Source organism: Coregonus clupeaformis, chromosome 5 (assembly GCF_020615455.1).
Source record: "Coregonus clupeaformis isolate EN_2021a chromosome 5, ASM2061545v1, whole genome shotgun sequence".
In the NCBI taxonomy this organism is placed as follows: domain Eukaryota; kingdom Metazoa; phylum Chordata; class Actinopteri; order Salmoniformes; family Salmonidae; genus Coregonus; species Coregonus clupeaformis.
In genome coordinates, this window is record NC_059196.1 from 3,427,374 (window position 1) to 3,448,936 (window position 21,563).

Genomic DNA, 21,563 nt, shown 5'->3' on the forward strand with positions numbered 1-21,563 from the left:
TAATATGTGGACTGGTTACTCTATCCATCCGTCACAGGGTTGCCAAACCCTTTACAGTGCCCTCTAGCACACACCCAAACCCCACATTGCCTGCTATTTATATCGTTGTCGCTGTCATCATCAAATTGCAACGGCTATTATTTCATAGTTTAGGCAATTATCATAATGATTACTTGAGAGAGCAGTAGTCAATGTTGTTTTGACTCAAAACAGCAGGATAACCCATTAAGAATGGATTTAGAAATTCTGCTGCATTTGAGGGAAAGAAATGTGTTAGTCTTTCAGGCCAAATGGTTTTTAGGGAAATTAGTTTGTCACTTTCCTGTATAATTATGTATAATTACAACACAATGGTGGAAGCTTTTATGACTGACTGCAGATCAACAGTAATTGTGTGGAAATCACAGTTATTAAACCATGATAAATGGGAAGAAAAAGGAGTTGATGTTGATGATGATTTAGAGAAATCAAGTGCTAAGTTAGATGTTTTGTGAACAAAGCATTATCTGACCGGCTAAGCAAGTGAGACAGCATCCAAATAGATTGTCTTCACACTTTGTGGCAATGTTTTGTTTTGTTGCTTTTTCAAATCTGCTTGTAATGATTAAGGATGAACATGCAATCATTATTTTATGCACTAATTACTTGTTTTGATTGGCCTTTTGGAATACTGAATGAAGAATGAACTTAGTCTTCCTCACTGAAACAGTTGGATCAAGCACAGGTAGCCCATGAATGTATGTTGTTGAGATGACAATTGCAATGAATCTCTCTTCACAAAGCAACATACTTCTATGAATAAAGGTCATTGGGGCTGACTTGCACACTTTATCACCATACTGTAAACGTTCATGGTGTTTGCACAAGCAACTGTAGTGTCAGGTGGACAAATGTCCATCAATGATGACATACTAACCTTGCCCTTAACCACCATGTACCTGCCCTCACCAATATCAAACCGTGGAACTCTGGCCACATCCTGCACCCCCATATACCCAGAAAATGAGTTGGATAGAGAGCATTGCCCATGCTTCGGAAAATGCAAAGCGGCAGCAGTAAAAGTCATTAGGCAAGGCTCTGGGTTTAGCACTGTGCCCACATTAATCCTTGTGAATGAGGACAAGTGGCCTAGTGGTTACGGCTCTAGAAACCAAAAGCCTGCTGTTTCAACTAAGTGCAGGGTTGGTTGTTGTGTGTTCTGAGTTCATGTGTCTTTTGTCAGAAGATAATATGTTAAGTTGACAGTGTCAACATAATTCATGGGGAATCAGGTTTCACCTTACAAACCGCCTTGATCACCACACTGGGGCTTGGTTCAACCTGTATCTTTAACATAAACGACTGATAATGATCACAATATCAGAGTAATTACATTTCTGTCATTTAGCAGACACTCTTATCCAGAGCGACTTACAGTTAGTGAGTGCATATATTTTCATACTGGCCCCCCGTGGGAAACGAACCCACAACCCTGGCGTTGCAAGTGCCATGCTCTACCAACTGAGCTACAGGGGACTATATTAGACTAATCATTTTGACTGATTCAAGGAATTTGCTGATTGCTTTTGAGACAGTATATTGAGGAAGTCTTGCATAACTTTCATTGGCCCTATTACATTATGTTTTATTTGTGAATGAAATTATATGGAAATGACAGTTAAACTGTGAAATAATGTTTTCAATTGGAAAAGGGTTAAAACCTTTCTGCTGTTGTAAAAGGAAATTAAAACAGTCAAGTCTATCAAATAGGTTACAACACTTTAGTGGTCTACATTACATCTACTGTACCTGTTGCATTTATTTGGTGCGCTTGATTTCGTTATTTCACAGATTAAAGTTACATGAGAAATCCCTGTAAATAACAGGCTATCACAAGAGTAATCACCATAACATAGACCTTTGATGAATATAGATAGCAGGCCTAACACGAATATAACGGTGCACCATGAGTACAAGTGCGGACAGTGGCCTGAATTAACTTTACATATGGTCCATCGCTATAGTGCTCCTCTTGCACAGGTAAACTTATATTTTAGTCATTTAGCAGATGCTCTTATCCAGAGCGACTTACAGTTAGTGAGTGCATACATTTTCATACTGGCCCCCCGTGGGAAACAAACCCACAACCCTGGCGTTGCAAGCGCAATGCTCTACCAACTGAGCTACAGGGGACTTCAACATTAATTGACAATCATGACGTCTAACGTGATTCTGAACCTGTCCCTGTTCATTATTTGCTAATATTAGCGATGTATCGAACAGAAAGTCATGCAAATGCAGCTCAATTTCTTTACAGATGTTAATTGACATGTAACAGATTCTGCACAGGTGTGTTGCGCCATGGTATGGTCTCTATTCCCGATTGATTGATGCAAGTTATTTTGTCAATACTCTTAATAAAACCATTAGCCTTATGTATTTCGTGATATGAGTAGACCCATGATGGACGACTGCCTGAACGTTACAGAAGAATAAGAAGAACATGCCTAACAACTCACTTTGTTCATGATAAACAAAATCAGATGTAGTTTTAATACAATAATGATTAGCATTAACTGCATGCATAGCAATATTAGATATAAACCATTAACACCATTAAGCATTCATCAGCATCCCTTGATTTGACTGAGAGTTCAAGCATTTCCACTTACCCGAACATGAGTGTAGAGGTTTAGGCCTAACGATGAGTGAAGGACATACTGAGTAAAGAGAAAGTTTCTCAAAGTAATCACAAGTTTCCTTGGAAAGAATTTCGTCAATCATAAAAGTCTTGTAACGACGCCTGGCTGCTTTCAGCTGCCCGGAGGATGAGAGTCTCAACTCGGCTTGACAGTGCATGATGTTCCGATGTGCTTGGCTTTCGCACTGTGCCCAAATACTAGTTCAAAATGTCCAAATGAAACCAGTTCAAACTTGAGAGTCTTCAAGCTAATTCGTGTTATTGATGCATTTTAGTCGTCCGTTTTCCGAACAGGCTTGCTTTGTTCTATCCCTGGCCGTACTAACTGCAGTAGCCTTCAACTTGAGCCGCGCAGTGCGTTTCAGATTGGTTATTATGAACAATGTGCCCGGACGCGCTGCTATATATAAACGTTCTCCCCACACACATCTTTACTGCAGGACACTCCAGATGTCTCTCTCTCTCTCTCTCTCTCTCTCTCTCTCTCTCTCTCTCTCTCTCTCTCTCTCTCTCTCTCTCTCTCTCTCTCTCTCTCTCTCTCTCTCTCTCTCTCTCTCTCTCTCTCTCTCTCTCAGACAGACAGACACACTCTCTCTCGCTCTCTCAGAGCAGCCCAAACCGGTCTCGCTCCTTTGTTCTTCCCTATATCCACTCTAATTGCACAAGGCTTTCAAAAACTTTACAGTAGTAACATTGGCCATATTATACAATATTTCAGATGATCATTGGAGGTATTATTATTATTATTATTATTGCCATTATTAGTATCTGCTGTGTTAGGCCTAACCTTTTAGCAGCGAATTATTGTGTTCATATTATTCCTCGAACATCAATAGGACTACTGATTTTGAGACGCACCTCTCAAACTCAGAAATGCACTGTAATAGAGAAGTGTGTAGCCTATAAATAGACTGGATTTAAATGTTTGGTAATACAAAAGCATGATATTTTGTCAAACGCTTCAGGCCTATTATGTTAGGCCGAACTGGTGGGATTAAAATGAATGTATAGGTAAGCTATGTATGAATGAATGTAGGCTATTTAATGCATTTGGGCTCACATTATTATTGTAATTGCTATTCTTTAAAAGCTATTAAGGGATAAGAACAACGACTATAAACGACTATATACTAACTAGTGGGATTCAAATTAATGTATAGGTAGGCTACGTATGAATTAATGTATTTAATGCATTTGGGTTTACACATGAATTAAAAACATATTATTATTGTAATAGCTATTATTTAAAAGCAATTAAGGGATAAGAAAATCAACTATAAACGACTATAAACTAACAGTAACACTAAACGTATTTTGCAGTGCAACCCTGCTTTCGGACTTATTGCAGCAGGTTGGTATTCTTCCTTCTTGAAAGAGTTGAAAGAGGAACTTTTGTAGCGTTTGTAATTTTCTTATGCACTTGTTTTTCGATCGTGTTTTTCTACTACAATTTTACTTTCGTAGCCTAATACAATAACACACTAACGGTCATTTTTTTAAATGGTATTTGCATTGAATGATAATTATTTTATTGTTGTTATTGTGCCGTTATTTGTTTGGTTATTTGTTTATTATGCCGTTATAACGATTTGTAGTCCTATTTGTCAACGAATTTAACGTTAAAACCAAAATGTTATGGCATGGATATATTTTCAAGGTGAGTAAACAACCGACATTTCAAACATAAAGATTCAAACATAACGATGTGGTTTAAGTAACCTTATGTTCCTTTTTACTTGACAATAAAAATGACGTCATTCAAAGATGCATTATTAACCCTCAATTTAACTTCTGGCTTTATTACTACCAAGTGTTGTCAAATACCTACTGGCTATAAGATAATAACTGCCTAAAAGCGAAAACCTTCTCTATTTTACAATGACGTGCGGAGAGGACCAGGCAATTACTGTTTCGTTTATGTCTGTGGGTAACTGTCAAGACATAGGCCTACTGTCTTTCACATTTCAACTTTTGGGTCTTGAAAAGTAAAGTTAAATAATAGCATCTAGATTACGTAATTGTTGCACCAGGAAATAAACTGTTGTAGGCTATATTTTCGTCAACTGCAGGGCCATCGAAATAATTATACAGAATGGGCCTAAGCGCTGATAAATCAGCAGGCCTAGAGAAAAACATTGCATTTTAATGGTGCGTCTTATATGACCCTGCAACAGTTTAGGCCTTTGTCAGAAATAGTTATATCGGTGACTGAGAACAATACACCAACCGACTAAAATGTCCAATAATACAACCTATTATCTTACTCATGAAGTGAGTTAATTAATATCAACGCGCAAAAGTCCACTATAACCTATTTTTAATGACTAGTTACAGATACAAGGGAAATGAGTAATCACTCACACACTAGTTGACAAGTGTGATTCCTTAGATGCCAGGCTGCATATTTTCCGTATATTTTCAGGGGCTTCGTTTTGGTTGGACGAGGAAACTGCAACAGCGCTCCACGTTTGCTCTCAGTGGAACCTTTAAAAGGTATTCAAAAAAGTAGCATAAACTGAGATTTTAACTAAATATATATAATTCAAAGTTACAGATATGCTATAATGAAAATGTAGGCTAGTAGATCACCCGATTGCTTTCCTGAAACGGCTCAGATAACCATTTACTGAACTCAATGTGCACTTCAAAGGGCATGATGTTCATTTCAGATGGCTCATTTTATTGTGTGTTTAAGGAGAGGAGAGACCACAGCAGCAGTAACCTCAAAGAGGATAGTGTCAAGTTTACACTTTGAAATGGTGGCCTGAACAGAAATAATTATATTTTTTCCCAAGCCGTGGAGGTAAATATAACTCACTGCAGACCCTATGTAGATTACAGCCGCTATGTTCAAAGTGTGAAGGATTATGGTGAGGAAACATGGAGCTCTGCATGTGAAAGCTTGGGCTCTTTGGCTTGATCAAAGGGAGAAGATGAGAACAACTGTGAGAGGCTAGAGGGAGGGGGTGGGGGCAAATGGGGTTTGGATACTTTGGCACCAATGAACCCTGCAAACTGAGTGCAAGGATCCAGGGTGGTGGAAGCAGGCTCCTGGGCTGCAAGGAAGGAAGGGAGGGGGTTGGTGGATAATTTTATGGATGTGCTTCTATATACAAGGGCATCATGAACCCCAAAAAAAAGGTTTCCTGAGCTGAAATAAAAGATCCAAGAAATGTTCCATACGCACAAAAAACATATTTCTCTCAAATGTTGAGCAGAAATTTATTTAAATCCCTGTTAGTGAGCATTTCTGCTTTGCCAAGATAATCCATCCACCTGACAGGTGTGGCATATCAAGAAGCTGATTAAACAGTATGTTAATTACACAGGTGCACCTTGTGCTGGGGACAATAAAAGGCCACTCTAAAATGTGCAGTTTTGTCATACAACACAATGCCACAGATGTCTCAAGTTTTGAGGGAGCGTGCAATTGGCGTACTGACTAGAGGAATGTCCACTAGAGCTGTTGCCAGATAATTGAATGTTAATTTGTGTCTCCTGAGTGGCGCAGTGGTCTAAGGCACTGCATCGCAGTGCTAACTGTGCCACTAGAGATCCTGTTTCGAATCCAGGCTCTGTCGCAGCCGGCCGCGACCGGGAGACTCATGGGCGGCGCACAATTGGCCCAGCGTTGTCCAGGGTAGGGGAGGGAATGGCCGGCAGGGATGTAGCTCAGTTGATAGAGCATGGTGTTTGCAACGCCAGGGTTGTGGGTTCGATTCCCACGGGGGGCCAGTATAAAAAGATATTTATTCACTAACTGTAAGTCGCTCTGGATAAGAGTGTCTGCTAAATAATGTAAATGTAATTTCTCTACCATAAGCCGCCTCCAACGTTGTTTTAGAGAATTTGGCAGTACGTCCAACTGGCCTCACAACCGCAGACCACGTGTAACCACGCCAGCCCAGGACCTCCACATCCGGCTTCTTCACTTGCGGGATCGTCTGAGACCAGCCACCCGGACAGCTGACGAAACTGAAGAGTATTTCTGTCTGTAATAAAAACGTATTCTGATTGGCTGGGCCTGGCTCCCAAGTGGGTGGGCCTATGCCCTCCCATGGCTGCGCCCCTGCCCAGTCGTGAAATCCATAGATTAGGGTCTAATTTATTTATTTCAATTCACTGATTTCCTTATATGAACTGTGTCAGTAAAATCGTTGAAATTGTTGCATGTTGCGTTTATATTTTTGTTCAGTATACGTGAGGATGGCTGATCAAGCCCCATTCGTAAATTAGAGCATTTTGAATTTTTAAAACACCTGAAACTGCTTTTTCCTGCAATCTGGAGCCATAATCATTATACTTAATCTTATGTAAAAAATGTTTATTTTTCTGCATATCTAAGCATACTTCTTGAGCTGTCTGTATACTCTTGACTGGTGGTTATTTTATTTAAAGAAACTAAATATGCTTCTCTGCAAAAATCTGGGTAAAAGTTTGAAAGGAATGTGTGTCTTACTCAGCACATTTAGTAATGGTTTGCTTTTCTAAAGTCTACCAACCTTGCCAGTAGGCATGCCAGCTAAAATAGTTAGACAAGCTAGCTACTCTAACTTGATTGATAGCCTGAAATTGATTATTGGTAGCTAGTTATGAAGTTGTGAACCTATCTGGGCTAGCTAAAGCAAACTTTATAACATTGCTAGGTGGCTAGTAGTATTACAGAGAAACGTTTCAATTAGTTATTTATTTTTTAAACAGGACAAATCTGAGGCAGTACGTACCTCTGTGCCCCCTATGGGCATGACACCTCCGTCTATAAAAGTCCACACAGGAGCGGCCACTGAGTGGGCCTCTAATCCGGCCGCTCTAGGGCTAGAGACGCCAAGCAGATCAATCAATTAAAACATTTAGGCCCCAGCCAGCACGGGTAATTACGGCCTTCCCGGTACTGCCTGTGAAAAGGGAAGTGAGGATCCTCTTCATTAGACCCACTTCCAAGCATCAGGGTGCAATCTGACACTTGCCAGATTATAAGCAAGACAAAGGGTTTAGTGTAGTGGGTGAAAATGCACCTCCACTTTTGGACCCAGAGCTTTGTTGGGGATGTACATGTTGATACACAACGAGAGCCGTTGTTAGTGGCCTAAGCACTTTCGGAAGGGTATATTATGACCTCAAAGTAGACTTTAAGGGATTTCGGCAGGCACTTTGTTGTAAGCAACCCTTGGTACAGGCAACACAGGGGCATCACATACAGCAGGGCCACTAATTGTAACATGAGATCCCAAGCCTGGGTTGAAAAAATGACCAATGGGGAACTAATTCCATGGCTGAACAATAGTTTAAAATCATATCCAAAGGATACCGGGCTTTAGAGCTATAGCCTATGATATCAAGTTTGTATAAATCAGCAATTACACCTAATTTGGTTGCGCAAGTGATGAAAAAGTGACACTTCTAGGCTATACGTCAACAATATGATTGTTCCACCATCTTGACAATAGCTAGGTTGCACTGAATGTAAAGAGAATATACATATTTATCACCTTATGTAGAACGGTTAGGTGATGGAACTGAAGCCTTCACTTGAATGAGCATTCTAAATAGACAGAGTAGGCTACAGATGATCAGTTGGCTTGGTTATCTTCGTCTCCTAATTGATTCAATAAAGGGGTGTGTATGGCGCCACCTGCAGATTACTTTCTAACCCACTGCACAAGCATATTGGTTACACATGAGCCATTTTTAGAGACAGCAGAGGAGCCAGGCATGTGTTTGTGCATAACTGCATGTAGTAGCATTAACATACAACAGTTGGATGGAAAAAGTACCATTAGTATCAACATTTTGTAGTAATGCTTTTCCTGTAAACAGAAGACTACAAAAAGTGTGGACCAAAAACATTTTATGAAAATATCTAGTTTCACATGTACATGGAATCTGCTGGTAAGGTATTCTCAAACTAATGAAAAGACACTAACGAAAAAAATCACATTTTCAATTTAACGTTGCTGGTGGAATTAGATTACATAGCTGAAACATACTGAAATAGCTCCTAAGGTTGTTGTTTTTTACTTAATACCTGAGCAATTTCCCTCTAAAAACAGTTGAGCACCATTCCTTGTAGAAAGGAAATTTGCACGGTAATACCAATTCTTGATAAACACAGCGCATCTTTTCAAACATAAAAACCAAATGGAAAACCTCACCTTCAAAAAGGTATAATTAATAGTCTAGAATGATCTGTTTTTATAGATTTAACAAATCCCCAGGGGACGGTATAAAAATCTATTTCATCCCCAATAAAAACAATTAAATTCTTCACAATAAAACAATTGTGGAAAACCTCACAGGTAGAAAATAAATAACCAATCAATATTTTGTTTACTTGGACACAGTCCAGGGCATTTTAAAATTGTCAATATCATCCTAAACATATGACTAACCAATTGTAAAAAATAAATAAAAAAAAATGCATCTCCTGAGCATGACATTTTGTTTTTTTCTCTGAATATAAATTCATAATTCTGTTTTGATCAGGATATACACAATGAGTATGCGACAAAAATCTGTAAAATAATAAAAATAAAATCCTTTAAAAAGTGAAAAATATTCACAATACTGTTCTTAAATTCCCATAGTGCTTCAGTATCGTCTCCACCGGCCATCTCTGGAGCCATCCCTCCACCTGTCATCTCTGCTACGGACGCCTCCGCTGCTCCCGCTCCTGTCATCATGGTTATAGTGTTCACCTCGCTGGTTATCTTGCTGGCTGCGATGGTGGCGGTTGGAGCCGGTGTCATCAGAGCCTCCTGGGTACCGCTGGTCCCTGCCGTAGTGGCTGCTGCTGTCCTGCTGGTACCCCTGCCTGTTGCCTCGCTGTGAGGAGCTGTCCTGTTTCCAGGACCCACCACCACTCTGTGGCTGTAGCTGTTGTGGTGGTGGCTGCCCCAAAAGCCCAATGCCGCCGGCTGCGAAGCCTCCAGTCACCCCCTGGAGGTGCTGCATCTGGAGCTGCCACATGTTGTTCATCTGTTGAAAGGGCCCAAAGAGAATCACTTTTACTGATCCATGTAGACTGGTTAAAATGTTCATGACAACTGGTTAAATGTTCATGACACATAGCTATGTAGTCAAGTTTGTATTCTACACAGGATACACATGGTACAGTCGTGGTCAAAAGTTTTGAGAATGACACAAATACTAATTTTCACAAAGTCTGCTGCCTCAGTTTTAATGATGGCAATTTGCATATATTCCAGAATGTCATGAAGAGTGATCAGATGAATTACAAAGTCCCTCTTTGCCATGAAAATGAACTTAATCCCCCAAAAAACATTTCCACTGCATTTCAGCCCTGCCAAAAAAGGACCAGCTGCCATCATGTCAGTGATTCTCTCGTTAACACAGTTGAGAGTGTTGACGAGGACAAGGCTGGAGATCACTTTGTCATGCTGATTGAGTTAGAATAACTGACTGGAAGCTTTAAAAGGAGGGTGGCGCTTGAAATCATTGTTAATCCTCTGTTAACCATGGTTACCTGCAAGGAAACATGTGCCGTCATCATTGCTTTGCACAAAAAGGGCTTCACAGGCAAGGATATTGCTGCTAGTAAGATTGCACCTAAATCAACCATTTATCGGATCATCAAGAACTTCAAGGAGTGAGGTTCAATTGTTGTGAAGGCGTCGTCAGGGCGCCCAAGAAAGTCCAACAAGCGCCAGGACGTCTCCTAAAGTTGATTCAGCTGCGGGATCGGGGCACCACCAGTGTAGAGCTTGCTCAGGAATGGCAGCAGACAGGTGTGAGTGCATCTGCACGCATAGTGAGGCGAAGACTTTTGGAGGATGGCCTGGTGTCAAGAAGGGCAGCAAAGAAGCCACTTCTCTCCAGGAAAAACATCAGGGACAGACTGATATTCTGCAAAAGGTACAGGGATTGGACTGCTGAGGACTGGGGTAAAGTCATTTTCTCTGATGAATCCCCTTTCCGATTGTTTGGGGCATCTGGAAAACACCTTGTCCGGAGAAGACAAGGTGAGTGCTACCATCAGTCCTGTAGTCCCCTGTAGCTCAGTTGGTAGAGCATGGCGCTTGCAACGCCAGGGTTGTGGGTTTGTTTCCCACGGGGGGGCAGTATGAAACATTTATGCATTCACTAACTAAGTCGCTCTGGATAAGAGCGTCTGCTAAATGACTAAAATGTAAATGTAATGCCAACAGTAAAGCATCCTGAGACCACAACTGTACACAGTAGAATTAAATGCTTACTTGCAGGTTCACATGTCAACAATGTGACATAAGGGTCACTACTGGAGATGAGGACAGTGTGTAATTGAATGGCTTGACAAGCGTAATGGTCAGTGTGGATGGCAGTAAGCTCACCATGGCCTGTCTCTGCAGACTTTCAGGAGAGGAGAAGGACCTCTGGATGTGCTGAGAGGGTGAAAATGATGGGGAGCCTATCTGGTCTGGGCTCTTGTCATACCTGCACAAGAAACATGTCAAATCCATATCAACTACAGACGAATAGAGAGGCTATTGACGCACAAAAACATCCAACATATGCATACTAACATTGTTTTGAAGGAATTTGCATGTTACAACATACCTGCCCGCAGACCCATGTGGATTGGGAGTATTCACAGGGCTTTGATTCTGGGAGTTCCCTGGACTGTTAATGTGACTGCTTCCTGTAAATATGTATCGAAAGAATGACAGTTCAGTTGCAGGCAGACCCAAATGAACCATTAGCGAGTCAATTCATATGACTTGTAAGGGGTTTACTTTAGTTTACCTGCTCTGAACTGTACTTTGAGAGTTCTTCCAAATATAGTTGCCCCATTGAGCAGGTTCATGCCATAGGGAACGGACACCTCATGTTTGAAACAGACAAATCCAAACGCTTTCTGTTTTCCATCATTGTCTTTTGGGATTTTCACTTTGAACAAAGGTCCTGCCTGCATCAAAGAGAAAACACAAAACAGAAGATGAGAACACAACTGTAAAATCAAAGTTCGCCAGTTTGCTCGCGGACTTTGAGATGTTCTAGTTCTGGACCACGCGCATGCTTCGGATCTGCACTGTTAGCTCCATGCGCATCTGGTTTAGTGTATTGGAGTAACAAAACCATGCGCCCGGGGTGATGTCTTACTGTAAAAGGCGACATACGATGGACCAGACCTATATATGCGCTCGCTAATATAGATAGATAACTAACGTCGTTGCTATAAACGACTACTTAGTTAGCTAAGGAGGAATTAACTATATTGACCTGGATAGCTAGATAATTACGGACCAGAAGCTTCCTGAGCAAAAGTATTTGTCGAATACTGAGAAAGTATCGCAAATACTTTAGCTAGCTAACGTTAGCCAACGAAGCTAGCTAGTTCAAAGCTAGTACTGCACCTGTAAAAATAGCTCGAATAAAAGTTCCTCCGTCACTTTTGGATCCAAATTTCCAACAAAGAGAGTCCTGTCTGTTTCATCCGCTACTCCCATCTCGTTTTAATTATACCAAATGCACTTTATCGGGATGTAAATTTGTAAACAGATGGCAATGCTGCGATATTTATACAGGAGGTCCCGTGGTACGGCCGTAAAGCAAAACGGCCGTAATTCCTTAGCTGAGTTGCAATAACCATATTATATTTACGACATATGTCCTTGAGCTCCAGTAAAAAAAGGGCATGCCATCAAATAACATGTAATTAGTTGAGTACACATGAGCCTGGACCCCATTAGCTTCCTGTTACGTTTTCACTAAATGTTACAATATGCTGATCAGTAACACACAATAAACAGTTAATAGTAAGAAAAGTTGCCTTGGTGAGAGCTTTCTTTTTTAAATTATCAGCTTTCTATACTCAAAATGTTTACCATGCAAGGATTCCTGGGCCTCCCTAGACCTGCTACCTTATCCCGGATATGCTCTTTCAACCCTCTCTCTCTCGCTCTCTCTCACTCTATCGCACCTGCTGTCTCGACCTCTGAATGCTCGACTATGAAAAGCCAACTGACATTTACTCCTGAGGTGTTGACCTGTTGCACCCTCTATAACCACTGTGATTATTATTTGACCCTGCTGGTCATCTATGAATGTTTGAACATCTTGAAGAACGATCTAGCCTTAATGGCCATGTACTCTTATAATCTCCACCGGCACATCCAGAAGAGGACTGGCCACCCCTCAGAGCCTGGTTCCTCTCTAGGTTTCTTACTAGTTTGTCCTTGCCACGAGCTTCTACATCTGCATTGCTTGCTCTTTGGGATTTTAGGCTGGGTTTCTGTATAAGCACTTTGTGCCACCTGCTGATGTAAAAAGGGCTTTATAAATACATTTGATTGATTGATTGATTGATGCAGTGGCAAAGTAGGACTACTGTCCCCAGCTGTCCGATGTGCCGGTGGGAAAGGTGTGAACCCAATGCGCTGGTGATAACTCAGCCTGGCCTCAGAACCATACGAAATATACTTTACGACAGCTTGACAGCTCCAAGATGTAAGACAGCTACTAATGGTCTAGTTGAGACAGAAACAAAAGAAGGGAAGTTGGTCAGGGAGGATGATGAGTAGGCGTAATCCGCGACCGTCTAACAATCTAAAGGTTTCGCATTTGTGTCGCATCGGGGAATCAAATCAAATCAAATTGTATTTGTCACATGCTTCGTAAACAAAAGGTGTAGACTAACAGTGAAGTGCTTACTTACAGGTCATTTTCCAACAATGCAGAGTTAAGATAAAGATACAAAATTAAAATAGAAATAGCGACATGATTAATAAATACACAGTGAATACAACTGTAGCATTTTAGCTAACCCTTCCCCTAAACCTTATTCTAAACTTAACCCAATTCACCTAAGCTGCTACGTAAATTCACCTAACCTAACTCATTTTAGTTCCCCTAACCTTTCACATAAATTGTCCTATCCTTTTTTTGTTAGTTATTCTAAACTTAACCCAATTCACCTAACCTGCTACGTAAATTCACCTAACCTAACTCATTTTAGTTCACCTAACCACCAACCTAAATTCTCCCCCTAATTGTCCTTTGTTGTAAAGCAACAAGCAACCTGGTCTCAGAGAAAGACGTAAAATACTATACGACCTCCAATATTAATTAAAATAATCAAATTTGTATGCTATTGTACGAACGGTTAAGATGTATGATAATATACATCCTTTAATTCGTATGACATTGTGCGACTGCTATTCTATTCATTATGTAACTTAACGTAGCAGATTTACATACAGAATAATATGAATTGCCATGAGACCACGTTGCATAACTTCTTCTGGGGATCTCTGACATTTCCTGCAGAAAGTAGCCTATTCGTACTAACAGCTCTATAGAGTAGAGAAGGTGATGATTCAAACATGCAGTAATAGTGTGCCCTCCTCCAACTGTGTCCATAGGTCTCCTCATCCCCCTGGAAGTCGATGTGCATGCTGATAAGAATTTCCTGGACAAGTACATGCCCCAGTCCAGTGCATGTGATCGGCTCACTGACTCAAGCACCCTGCGAGGTATACCCCTGGCCTTGTGGTGATGGCAGCATCATTATAGTGTCGAGGTCAAATGAGCCGTGTGAAAAGCTTGACTTCCTCCCTAATCAGATGGCACTTGAACTGTGTGTGGCTGCTATATTAATTAGATTGATTGAAAGTCTAATGATTTCCCCCATGCCTGGAGAAATCCCATAGAGATTGTCATTGTGCACAAGGACCACACTGAAAAGATAAGAGTAGAATGTCAATGGGACTCTTTTGAAGGCTGTTCTTTTTCCTGCTTTCATGGTCCACAAAGCATAATTATTTACAGGATACCCACTATTAGGTCTATTTAACTAGGCAGAGAGTGTTCATGAAATGTGCTGTACAGTAAATGTTCTGTGTTCTAGAGGAATTAGTGAATAAAATAAACACGTCATGTAATCTGTATGATTTATTTATGTCATTTTCACAGGATTTATGGCTTTCATTCATAATGTGGCAATAAAATCTATAGTTTAATACTAAAATCATCCAGTCTTTTACAGCCCGGTTTGTTATAGGCATCACGTGTCGTATACAGTATAGGGTAGTTAACACTTGATGTATCGGCACTTTCAGATTAAATATTTATGATTTCAAATGCAGCAATTTTTTGTCAGCTGGCAGCGATAAAAAATCTATACCATAAAACCACACCTGTGCTGCAATGCACTCTGATGACTAAGGCACATTCATCTATGATTGGACTCAGAATAGCTATTAGCCCATATATCTCCCTGATGCCTTTTCCCTTTTATAGCATTGGATGGAATTCAGGAGAGCACTAATGAACAGCAGTTCCACAGAACCATTGGACTTAAAGCGGAAATGGATGAAAATAGGTGTAAAATGGAGTAAAGTGGGTAACAACAAGCGGACAGGCTGAACTTGTGAAGGAGACAGAGCAGAAAGAGTCGCTTTGAGTAAGAAAAAAACTAAGAGATGCTGAAAGAAAACAAAGGTTGTGCTGAGCCTTTTTTATTTCCTGAATACATCTGTTTAGTAGACTTTCTCCATGGAATTTTGGATGAAACCTAAATCTTGTCATATTTTGGATTAATAATATGAAATTCCAATTGGGATTGCTCTCTATTCAAGTGGAATAGCATTTTTTTTTTAAACAGCAGGGAGTTAACCCATTGATTTCTCTCCAGAGTAGCAGCAGATGGCAGTGTTGTTCCAATGATAGACTGCATCTTTATGAAGAACACACTGGTTTGATTTGCTTGCGGTAACAAGGGCATAGCCTACTATTGAGCTTTTGTAAAAGCAAAAAAGAGAAAGAAAAAACAATCTTAATGGGAAGAGAAATATGCACTTTTGAGTCTGGCCTTACTGAGTGTACCTGGATTCTATTTCATAGACAATCTTATTTGTACATAACACAGCGTTAGATAGTGGAACTGACCAATGATGCAGTGCAGATAGGGATTGAATATATTGGAACAGCAACATTGTGTCAATGTTGAAAAATGCTGCTACATTGTGTCATGCAACTAGCTTGGTAAATTGAAAACTGTTCAGCTAATTATTCTCAGAATGACCTCATGGCATATTTAACTATGTAATTATAAATACTTGCTGCATGCAAGATGCATTCACTTAGTAAACACCCACAGCTATAGTATATGCCTCATCGCTTGTCTCGCTACGGTAAGATAAATTGACATGTTGGCCCTAGCTGTATCTCTCTCATCTTAATCTTGTAAGCATAGCATATAACAAGCACTATGGCATTTTATATGTATACAATAATTAAGGAGACACTTAAGTGTATTGAAAGATTGGAATGTTGGCATTGCACTTCTTGTCAGAGAACTGAAATGTTACATACTTAGCATGATTAACATTGGCCACTTTGGTTTCTGTCTCTGCCCCCATATCTTGGAGCCTGCATTATTTTGATGGAAGTGAATAACGTGACCAAAGGGGAATATCGCTCCGGGGCGAGATGGGAGTGAATGAGCATTCAAAGAAGTGAGACGCAACGACCAGGCCAGCCCAAGAACTAGGCGACTAGCCTGTGGTGAAATCACGTATGGGTTTTGTTCCTCCACATAAGTCCCCCCTCCTGGGAGGAAGCGACTGTTGCTGTGGCAATACACTGGTGGCTGGTCTCATCCCTTGGCCCTCGCCTCTGGCTCAATTTATCCATCCTTTCATTCATTAATATTCATCATTCATGTGGAATTAAGTGATTTGGGATCATTAAATGAACATTAATATTTGTCGGATGAAACTTTAATCAAGCCATCCCTCTCACGTGGCGCATGACGTCATCAAGCAGCTTCCCGTTCAGTACGCTCAGCTCTGGTTTAATGGCCTGTAACTTTATAAGTGCTACTCAGTGCTTATACCACCATGCCAGCTCCCCCTTTCACTGCCTTATTTTACACCTCCTGCACTCTGACCGGCCAGTCTAGTCTAACATGGTTTTGAATGGTTTTAGGTGGCACTGAGAGGGTGTGGATCAATCATACTTAATTCAATAGAGTGGCAGAGTCAAATTCGTGCACTTATCAAGAGAACATCCATGGCCATCCCTACTACCTCTGATCTGGCAGACTCACTAACCACACATGCTTCGTTTGTTTATTTATTTCACCTTTATTTAACCAGGTAAGCCAGTTGAGAACAGGTTCTCATTTACAACTGCGACCTGGCCAAGATAAAGCAAAGCAGTGCAATAAAAACAACACAGAGTTACATATGGGGTAAAAAACATAAAGTCAAAAATACAACAGAAAATATATATACAGTGTGTGCAAATGTAGCAAGTTATGGAGGTAAGGCAATAAATAGGCTATAGTGCAAAATAATTACAATAGTATTAACACTGGAATGCTAGATGTGCAAGAGATTATGTGCAAATAGAGATACTGGGGTGCAAAAGAGCAAAATAAATAACAATATAGGGATGAGGTAGTTGGGTGGGCTAATTTCAGATGGGCTGTGTACAGGTGCAGTGATCGGTAAGGTGCTCTGACAACTGATGCTTAAAGTTATTGAGGGAGATAAAAGTCTCCAGCTTCAGAGATTTTTGCAATTCGTTCCAGTCATTGACAGCAGAGAACTGGAAGGAATGGCGACCAAAGGAGGTGTTGGCTTTGGGAATGACCAGTGAGATATACCTGCTGGAGCGCAGACTACGGGTGGGTGCTGCTATGGTGACCAATGAGCTAAGATAAGGCGGGGATTTGCCTAGCAGTGATTTATAGATGGCCTGGAGCCAGTGGGTTTGACGACGAACATGTAGTGAGGACCAGCCAACAAGAGCGTACAGGTCACAGTGGTGGGTAGTGTATGGGGCTTTGGAGACAAAACGGATGGCACTGTGATAGACTACATCCAATTTGCTGAGTAGAGTGTTGGAGGCTATTTTGTAAATGACATCGCCGAAATCAAGGATCGGTAGGATAGTCAGTTTTACGAGGGCATGTTTGGCAGCATGAGTGAAGGAGGCTTTGTTGCGAAATAGGAAGCCGATTCTAGATTTAACTTTGGATTGGAGATTATTTATGTGAGTCTGGAAGTTGAGTTTACAGTCTAACCAGACACCTAGGTATTTGTAGTTGTCCACATACTCTAGGTCAGACCCGTCGAGAGTGGTGATTCTAGTCGGGTGGGCGGGTGCCAGCAGCGTTCGATTGAAAAGCATGATGTCTGAGTGTTGGAGTGTGCCCCTGGCTATCAGTGAATAATAACAATAAAAAGACCATGCTGTCTGAATTGCTTAATTTTTTACATTTACCTTTGATACTTAAGCATATTTAAAACCAAATACTTTTAGACTTTTACTCAAGTAGTATTTTACTTCAGTCATTTTCTATGAAGGTATCTTTACTTTTACTAAAGTATGACATTTGGGTACTTTATCCACAAGTAGTGTACTGTAGCATTTCTTACATATTTGATTGAGTGAACAGGACAGGACACAGTTAGTGCCTGTGACATTGTATCAGCCCATTTCAAGGCCTCCAAGGATGGATGGCAGAAGATGCTGAGGCAGGCCTCCAAGCAATTTATTTATTTATTTAATATTGCACCATGTTTGTTATCTGAATATCACTGCTGAATGCTGCCACCCTGATATGCTGTGACTGTTTCCAGACTGTGACTCTGCACAGAACTAGTGTAGGCAGAAGGGTTCCACCCTGCGTGTTGCCATAGTACTAAGCTACTGCAGTGCTGAGTAGAAGCGCTTGGCATCAGCACCTTGCCACCAACTGCGGCTAGGCGACAAATGCTCCAGCCCCACATCACTTACGTCTGAGGGCCCCCCTTTGGTCCCAGGAGGTGTTTAATTACTTAAATTAACTTAAATAATTAAGAGCAAGGTCGTAATAAAATGAATCAAGGGGGCGGCAGTTCGTTTTTTACATAGCCCCCCTCCTCTTCCTCTTCACTGTTTCAAGGAGTTGAAGCGTCAGCACATTTCTCACGCTCTGCAAATCCTCACCCTCTCTCATCAAGACCGCCTGTTGAGACACAAAATAATGCCCTCTGCCAAAGGGGCCATATGGAGAGTACTTTATAGAGGGAAGATGGTGGGGATAACGACGTGCTTGCAGGAATAATTAATATGAGATGGATATCCAGAGTATCAAGAGCATCGCATCTCACATCTCACAGCGGCTCTGAAGATCCCACTACCTCTCCTCCACTCCCTCTCATCTACTCCCTCTCCTCCACTCCTTATCCTCCACTCCCTCTCCTTTTGAAGCCTCAAATGCCTTTGGAGAAGATAATGAGCTCTGTCAAATATATTTTTTATTTTAAATACACATTTTTTCTTCACATAATCAACAGTGTGGTGTCCCACATTTCAGCAGTTAAGCAAAATATTGCCTCAACATCATAGCTGAGACAACATTGCATTCAGGAAGTGAGGGCTTCAGATCTGAATGTCCTCCAAGAAATATGGTAATCAGGTGATCAGGGGTACGATTATCTAACACTAACTCGTTGTAATGCAAATGTTTGTTCTGCCAGTGGATCTGATGGACTGAAATTGGTTCATTGTTTGTTTATTGATAAGCAAACCCACAATGTAATTTCTAGAGATTAAATTAGTTGGTACAAATTAGGAATCAATGGTTAGTCCCAGGAGGAGATCTTGGTTCCCTTACAATCAAATGTCACAAATGTCAGATGTTTAAATAACCCCACTGAGGAATTCCCATCAAACCACTGGAGTAACCTTTGGACTGTACAGCCAACTGGCACGTGCCATGATTTAAATATTTTATTTCCATGTTACAGACCTGATAGATACAACTGGATGACGTTATCAAATATTTATCCAAAGGGTGAACATACATGGTAAAGACAACGATGGACCATGTCTACCGTATAATACGTACATATATTACAGCATGCCTAACTACCTTGGTTCAGGCTTGGGGCCACATATATTACAGCATGCTTAACTACCCTGGTTCAGGCTTGGGGCCACATATATTACAGCATGCTTAACTACCCTGGTTCAGGCTTGGGGCCACATATATTACAGCATGCTTAACTACCCTGGTTCAGGCTTGGGGCCACATATATTACAGCATGCTTAACTACCCTGGTTCAGGCTTGGGGCCACATATATTACAGCATGCTTAACTACCCTGGTTCAGGCTTGGGGCCACATATATTACAGCATGCTTAACTACCCTGGTTCAGGCTTGGGGCCAAATTGCCACCTCCAAAAAGTCAGTGACGCAATTGCAAGTGAAATAAGACAATATTTAGACATGTAATTTCATGTAGAAGCTATTTGTATAGCTGGGTCATTTATGGAGTGCAAAATAAGGTCAAAGAACCCTCAAATCTTGTTGGTAAATTAATTGCTGGTGGAGGCTTTACGGAATAATTGAATTGACCACTGGCCTTATATCGGCCTAAAATTGCAGAGCTAACCTTCAGAAACTCAGTGAGCTCTCAGGAGACCTCTGCAGGTTTTTTTCTCCTCACCCCCAGCTCTACCTCTTTATCTTCACTGTCAGGATAAACCGCATTACTTCAAACCCATGCAGGAGCTCCTTTGGGCTGTGTGTTTTAAACTGTAGAGAGAAAGTTCAAGAGCCATTTTGACAGATTCGGCAAGATGGGACCATGTCAAATCTGTGAGATGCTGCTGTTCCACAGCTAGGATCTATCATTGTCAAAACCAATATGATGATTGTTTCCGCTATTTTTGGGTTGTCTGTTTTCTTTCCACATTCATTGTTCACTGCAGTGCTTAACGTAGTCACAATAATTGGTGTTTTATGCGTTCATGCAAAAAAGGGGAAACTATTTAAACAAGGGAATACATGCCAAATGAAGGGTGGAATGAAACAGGAAAACATGATGGGAGATATTAATTAGCTTTTAATCATTTAGTGCTCGTCCAGAATTTGTTTTGAGGTACAACAGAGGAACTGTTGCTTTGAGGCAGATACAATAATATCTCTTTAATCCTTCAATCTGTCGTAGATAAACAAAAACCAGTCAGGCATAACTGAGGCACAGTGGCACACACAATTTCCTTGATAATCAAAGCTCATTTTTCTTACATTGGCTTCATTGTGTTAACCAAAGTGGAAGTTAAACCAATTTTCTGAGGATTTTTTTTCTTCTAGTCAATGCATGTATTGGTGCGTTCCTTCACAAATAAGAGTTCTAAATTGAATTTGAGATAATATGGTTTATTCACTGAGTACTCCATGTCAATTACATAGCAATGAGGAGCCAGTGATTGTACTTGGACCGGCACAAAGATGAAGTTATTGTGACATTGCTTTTCATTTACCAGACTACTGTGATGCGGGCACCGATGCGTCAGTCAGTTGGCCAGCCTACTAGTAGCTCAGAGGAGAGAACTAGGAATCCTCCAAAAATAACCTGTGTATCAACACCCCCACAAGCTGGTTCATGCTCGGCCTGGGGACATCAAATTTCATCAATCTTTCAGCCGTTTATTGACGGGATGTCCACACAAATTTGTCTGACAGGCGATGCAGCACTATGAAATATTAATTTTATGTTCTCTGGCTTGTATTCCTAGATGTGGGGGACAAAACTATTCCCTCTGTCAACCAGTTCATACATTAACCCATAATGGCTATGGGAAAGTAGAACAGTAGGACATGTAAGCCTATTAATGTTGGGCGGTCCGCCGGTCCCTACTACCCATGCTGTAAACACCACATGTAGTGGACTGGGAAGAGTTATGTGGAAGTCCCATAGTAAACTGAGTAAAAGTGCTGCTCTCTCCTGGCTACCTTCCCTGGGTGTTGAAATCAGACGTCAGCAGTGATGACGACATTAGGGCACCGGCACTTCCTTAATTACAGTTTGATGGCTCTCTCCTCTGTTTATGTGTCCTTTCCATGTACACCTCTCTATAGATGGCTCATGAACTTTAATATTAAAAG

General features: G+C 40.9%; 2 protein-coding genes across 2 annotated transcripts in view; both read right to left on the minus strand.

Moving 5' to 3' along the window:
* Positions 1-3,069, minus strand: part of LOC121567032 (homeobox protein BarH-like 2) — an 18,357-nt gene extending 15,288 nt beyond the window's left edge. The window contains exon 1 of the mRNA XM_041876971.2: positions 2,652-3,069. Coding sequence (XP_041732905.2) covers positions 2,652-2,838 — 187 coding nt within the window. The 5' untranslated portion in view covers positions 2,839-3,069. The remainder of the gene's footprint in view (positions 1-2,651) is intronic.
* Positions 3,070-8,511: 5,442 nt separating this feature from the next.
* Positions 8,512-12,213, minus strand: rbm7 (RNA binding motif protein 7). Its single transcript, XM_041876972.2, has 5 exons — positions 12,031-12,213; positions 11,420-11,582; positions 11,234-11,315; positions 11,008-11,110; positions 8,512-9,655 (listed from the first exon to the last, which is right to left on the minus strand). The coding sequence occupies exons 1-5, from the start codon at positions 12,121-12,123 to the stop codon at positions 9,269-9,271; spliced, it is 828 nt and encodes a 275-aa protein (XP_041732906.2). The 5' UTR covers positions 12,124-12,213; the 3' UTR covers positions 8,512-9,268.
* Between the last annotated feature and the right edge of the window lie 9,350 nt (positions 12,214-21,563).

What these genes read in the sequence shown, in the direction of transcription:
- rbm7 (XM_041876972.2), bottom strand. Translation starts at nt 12,123, where the DNA reads ATGGGAGTAGCGGATGAAACAGACAGGACTCTCTTTGTTGGAAATTTG. An exon ending in TATTCGAGCTATTTTTACAG is followed by an intron (nt 11,583 to 12,030) that starts GTGCAGTACTAG and finishes TCTTTGATGCAG; the next exon opens with GCAGGACCTTTGTTCAAAGT. An exon ending in GTCTGCAGAGACAGGCCATG is followed by an intron (nt 9,656 to 11,007) that starts GTGAGCTTACTG and finishes CCCTTTCAACAG; the next exon opens with ATGAACAACATGTGGCAGCT.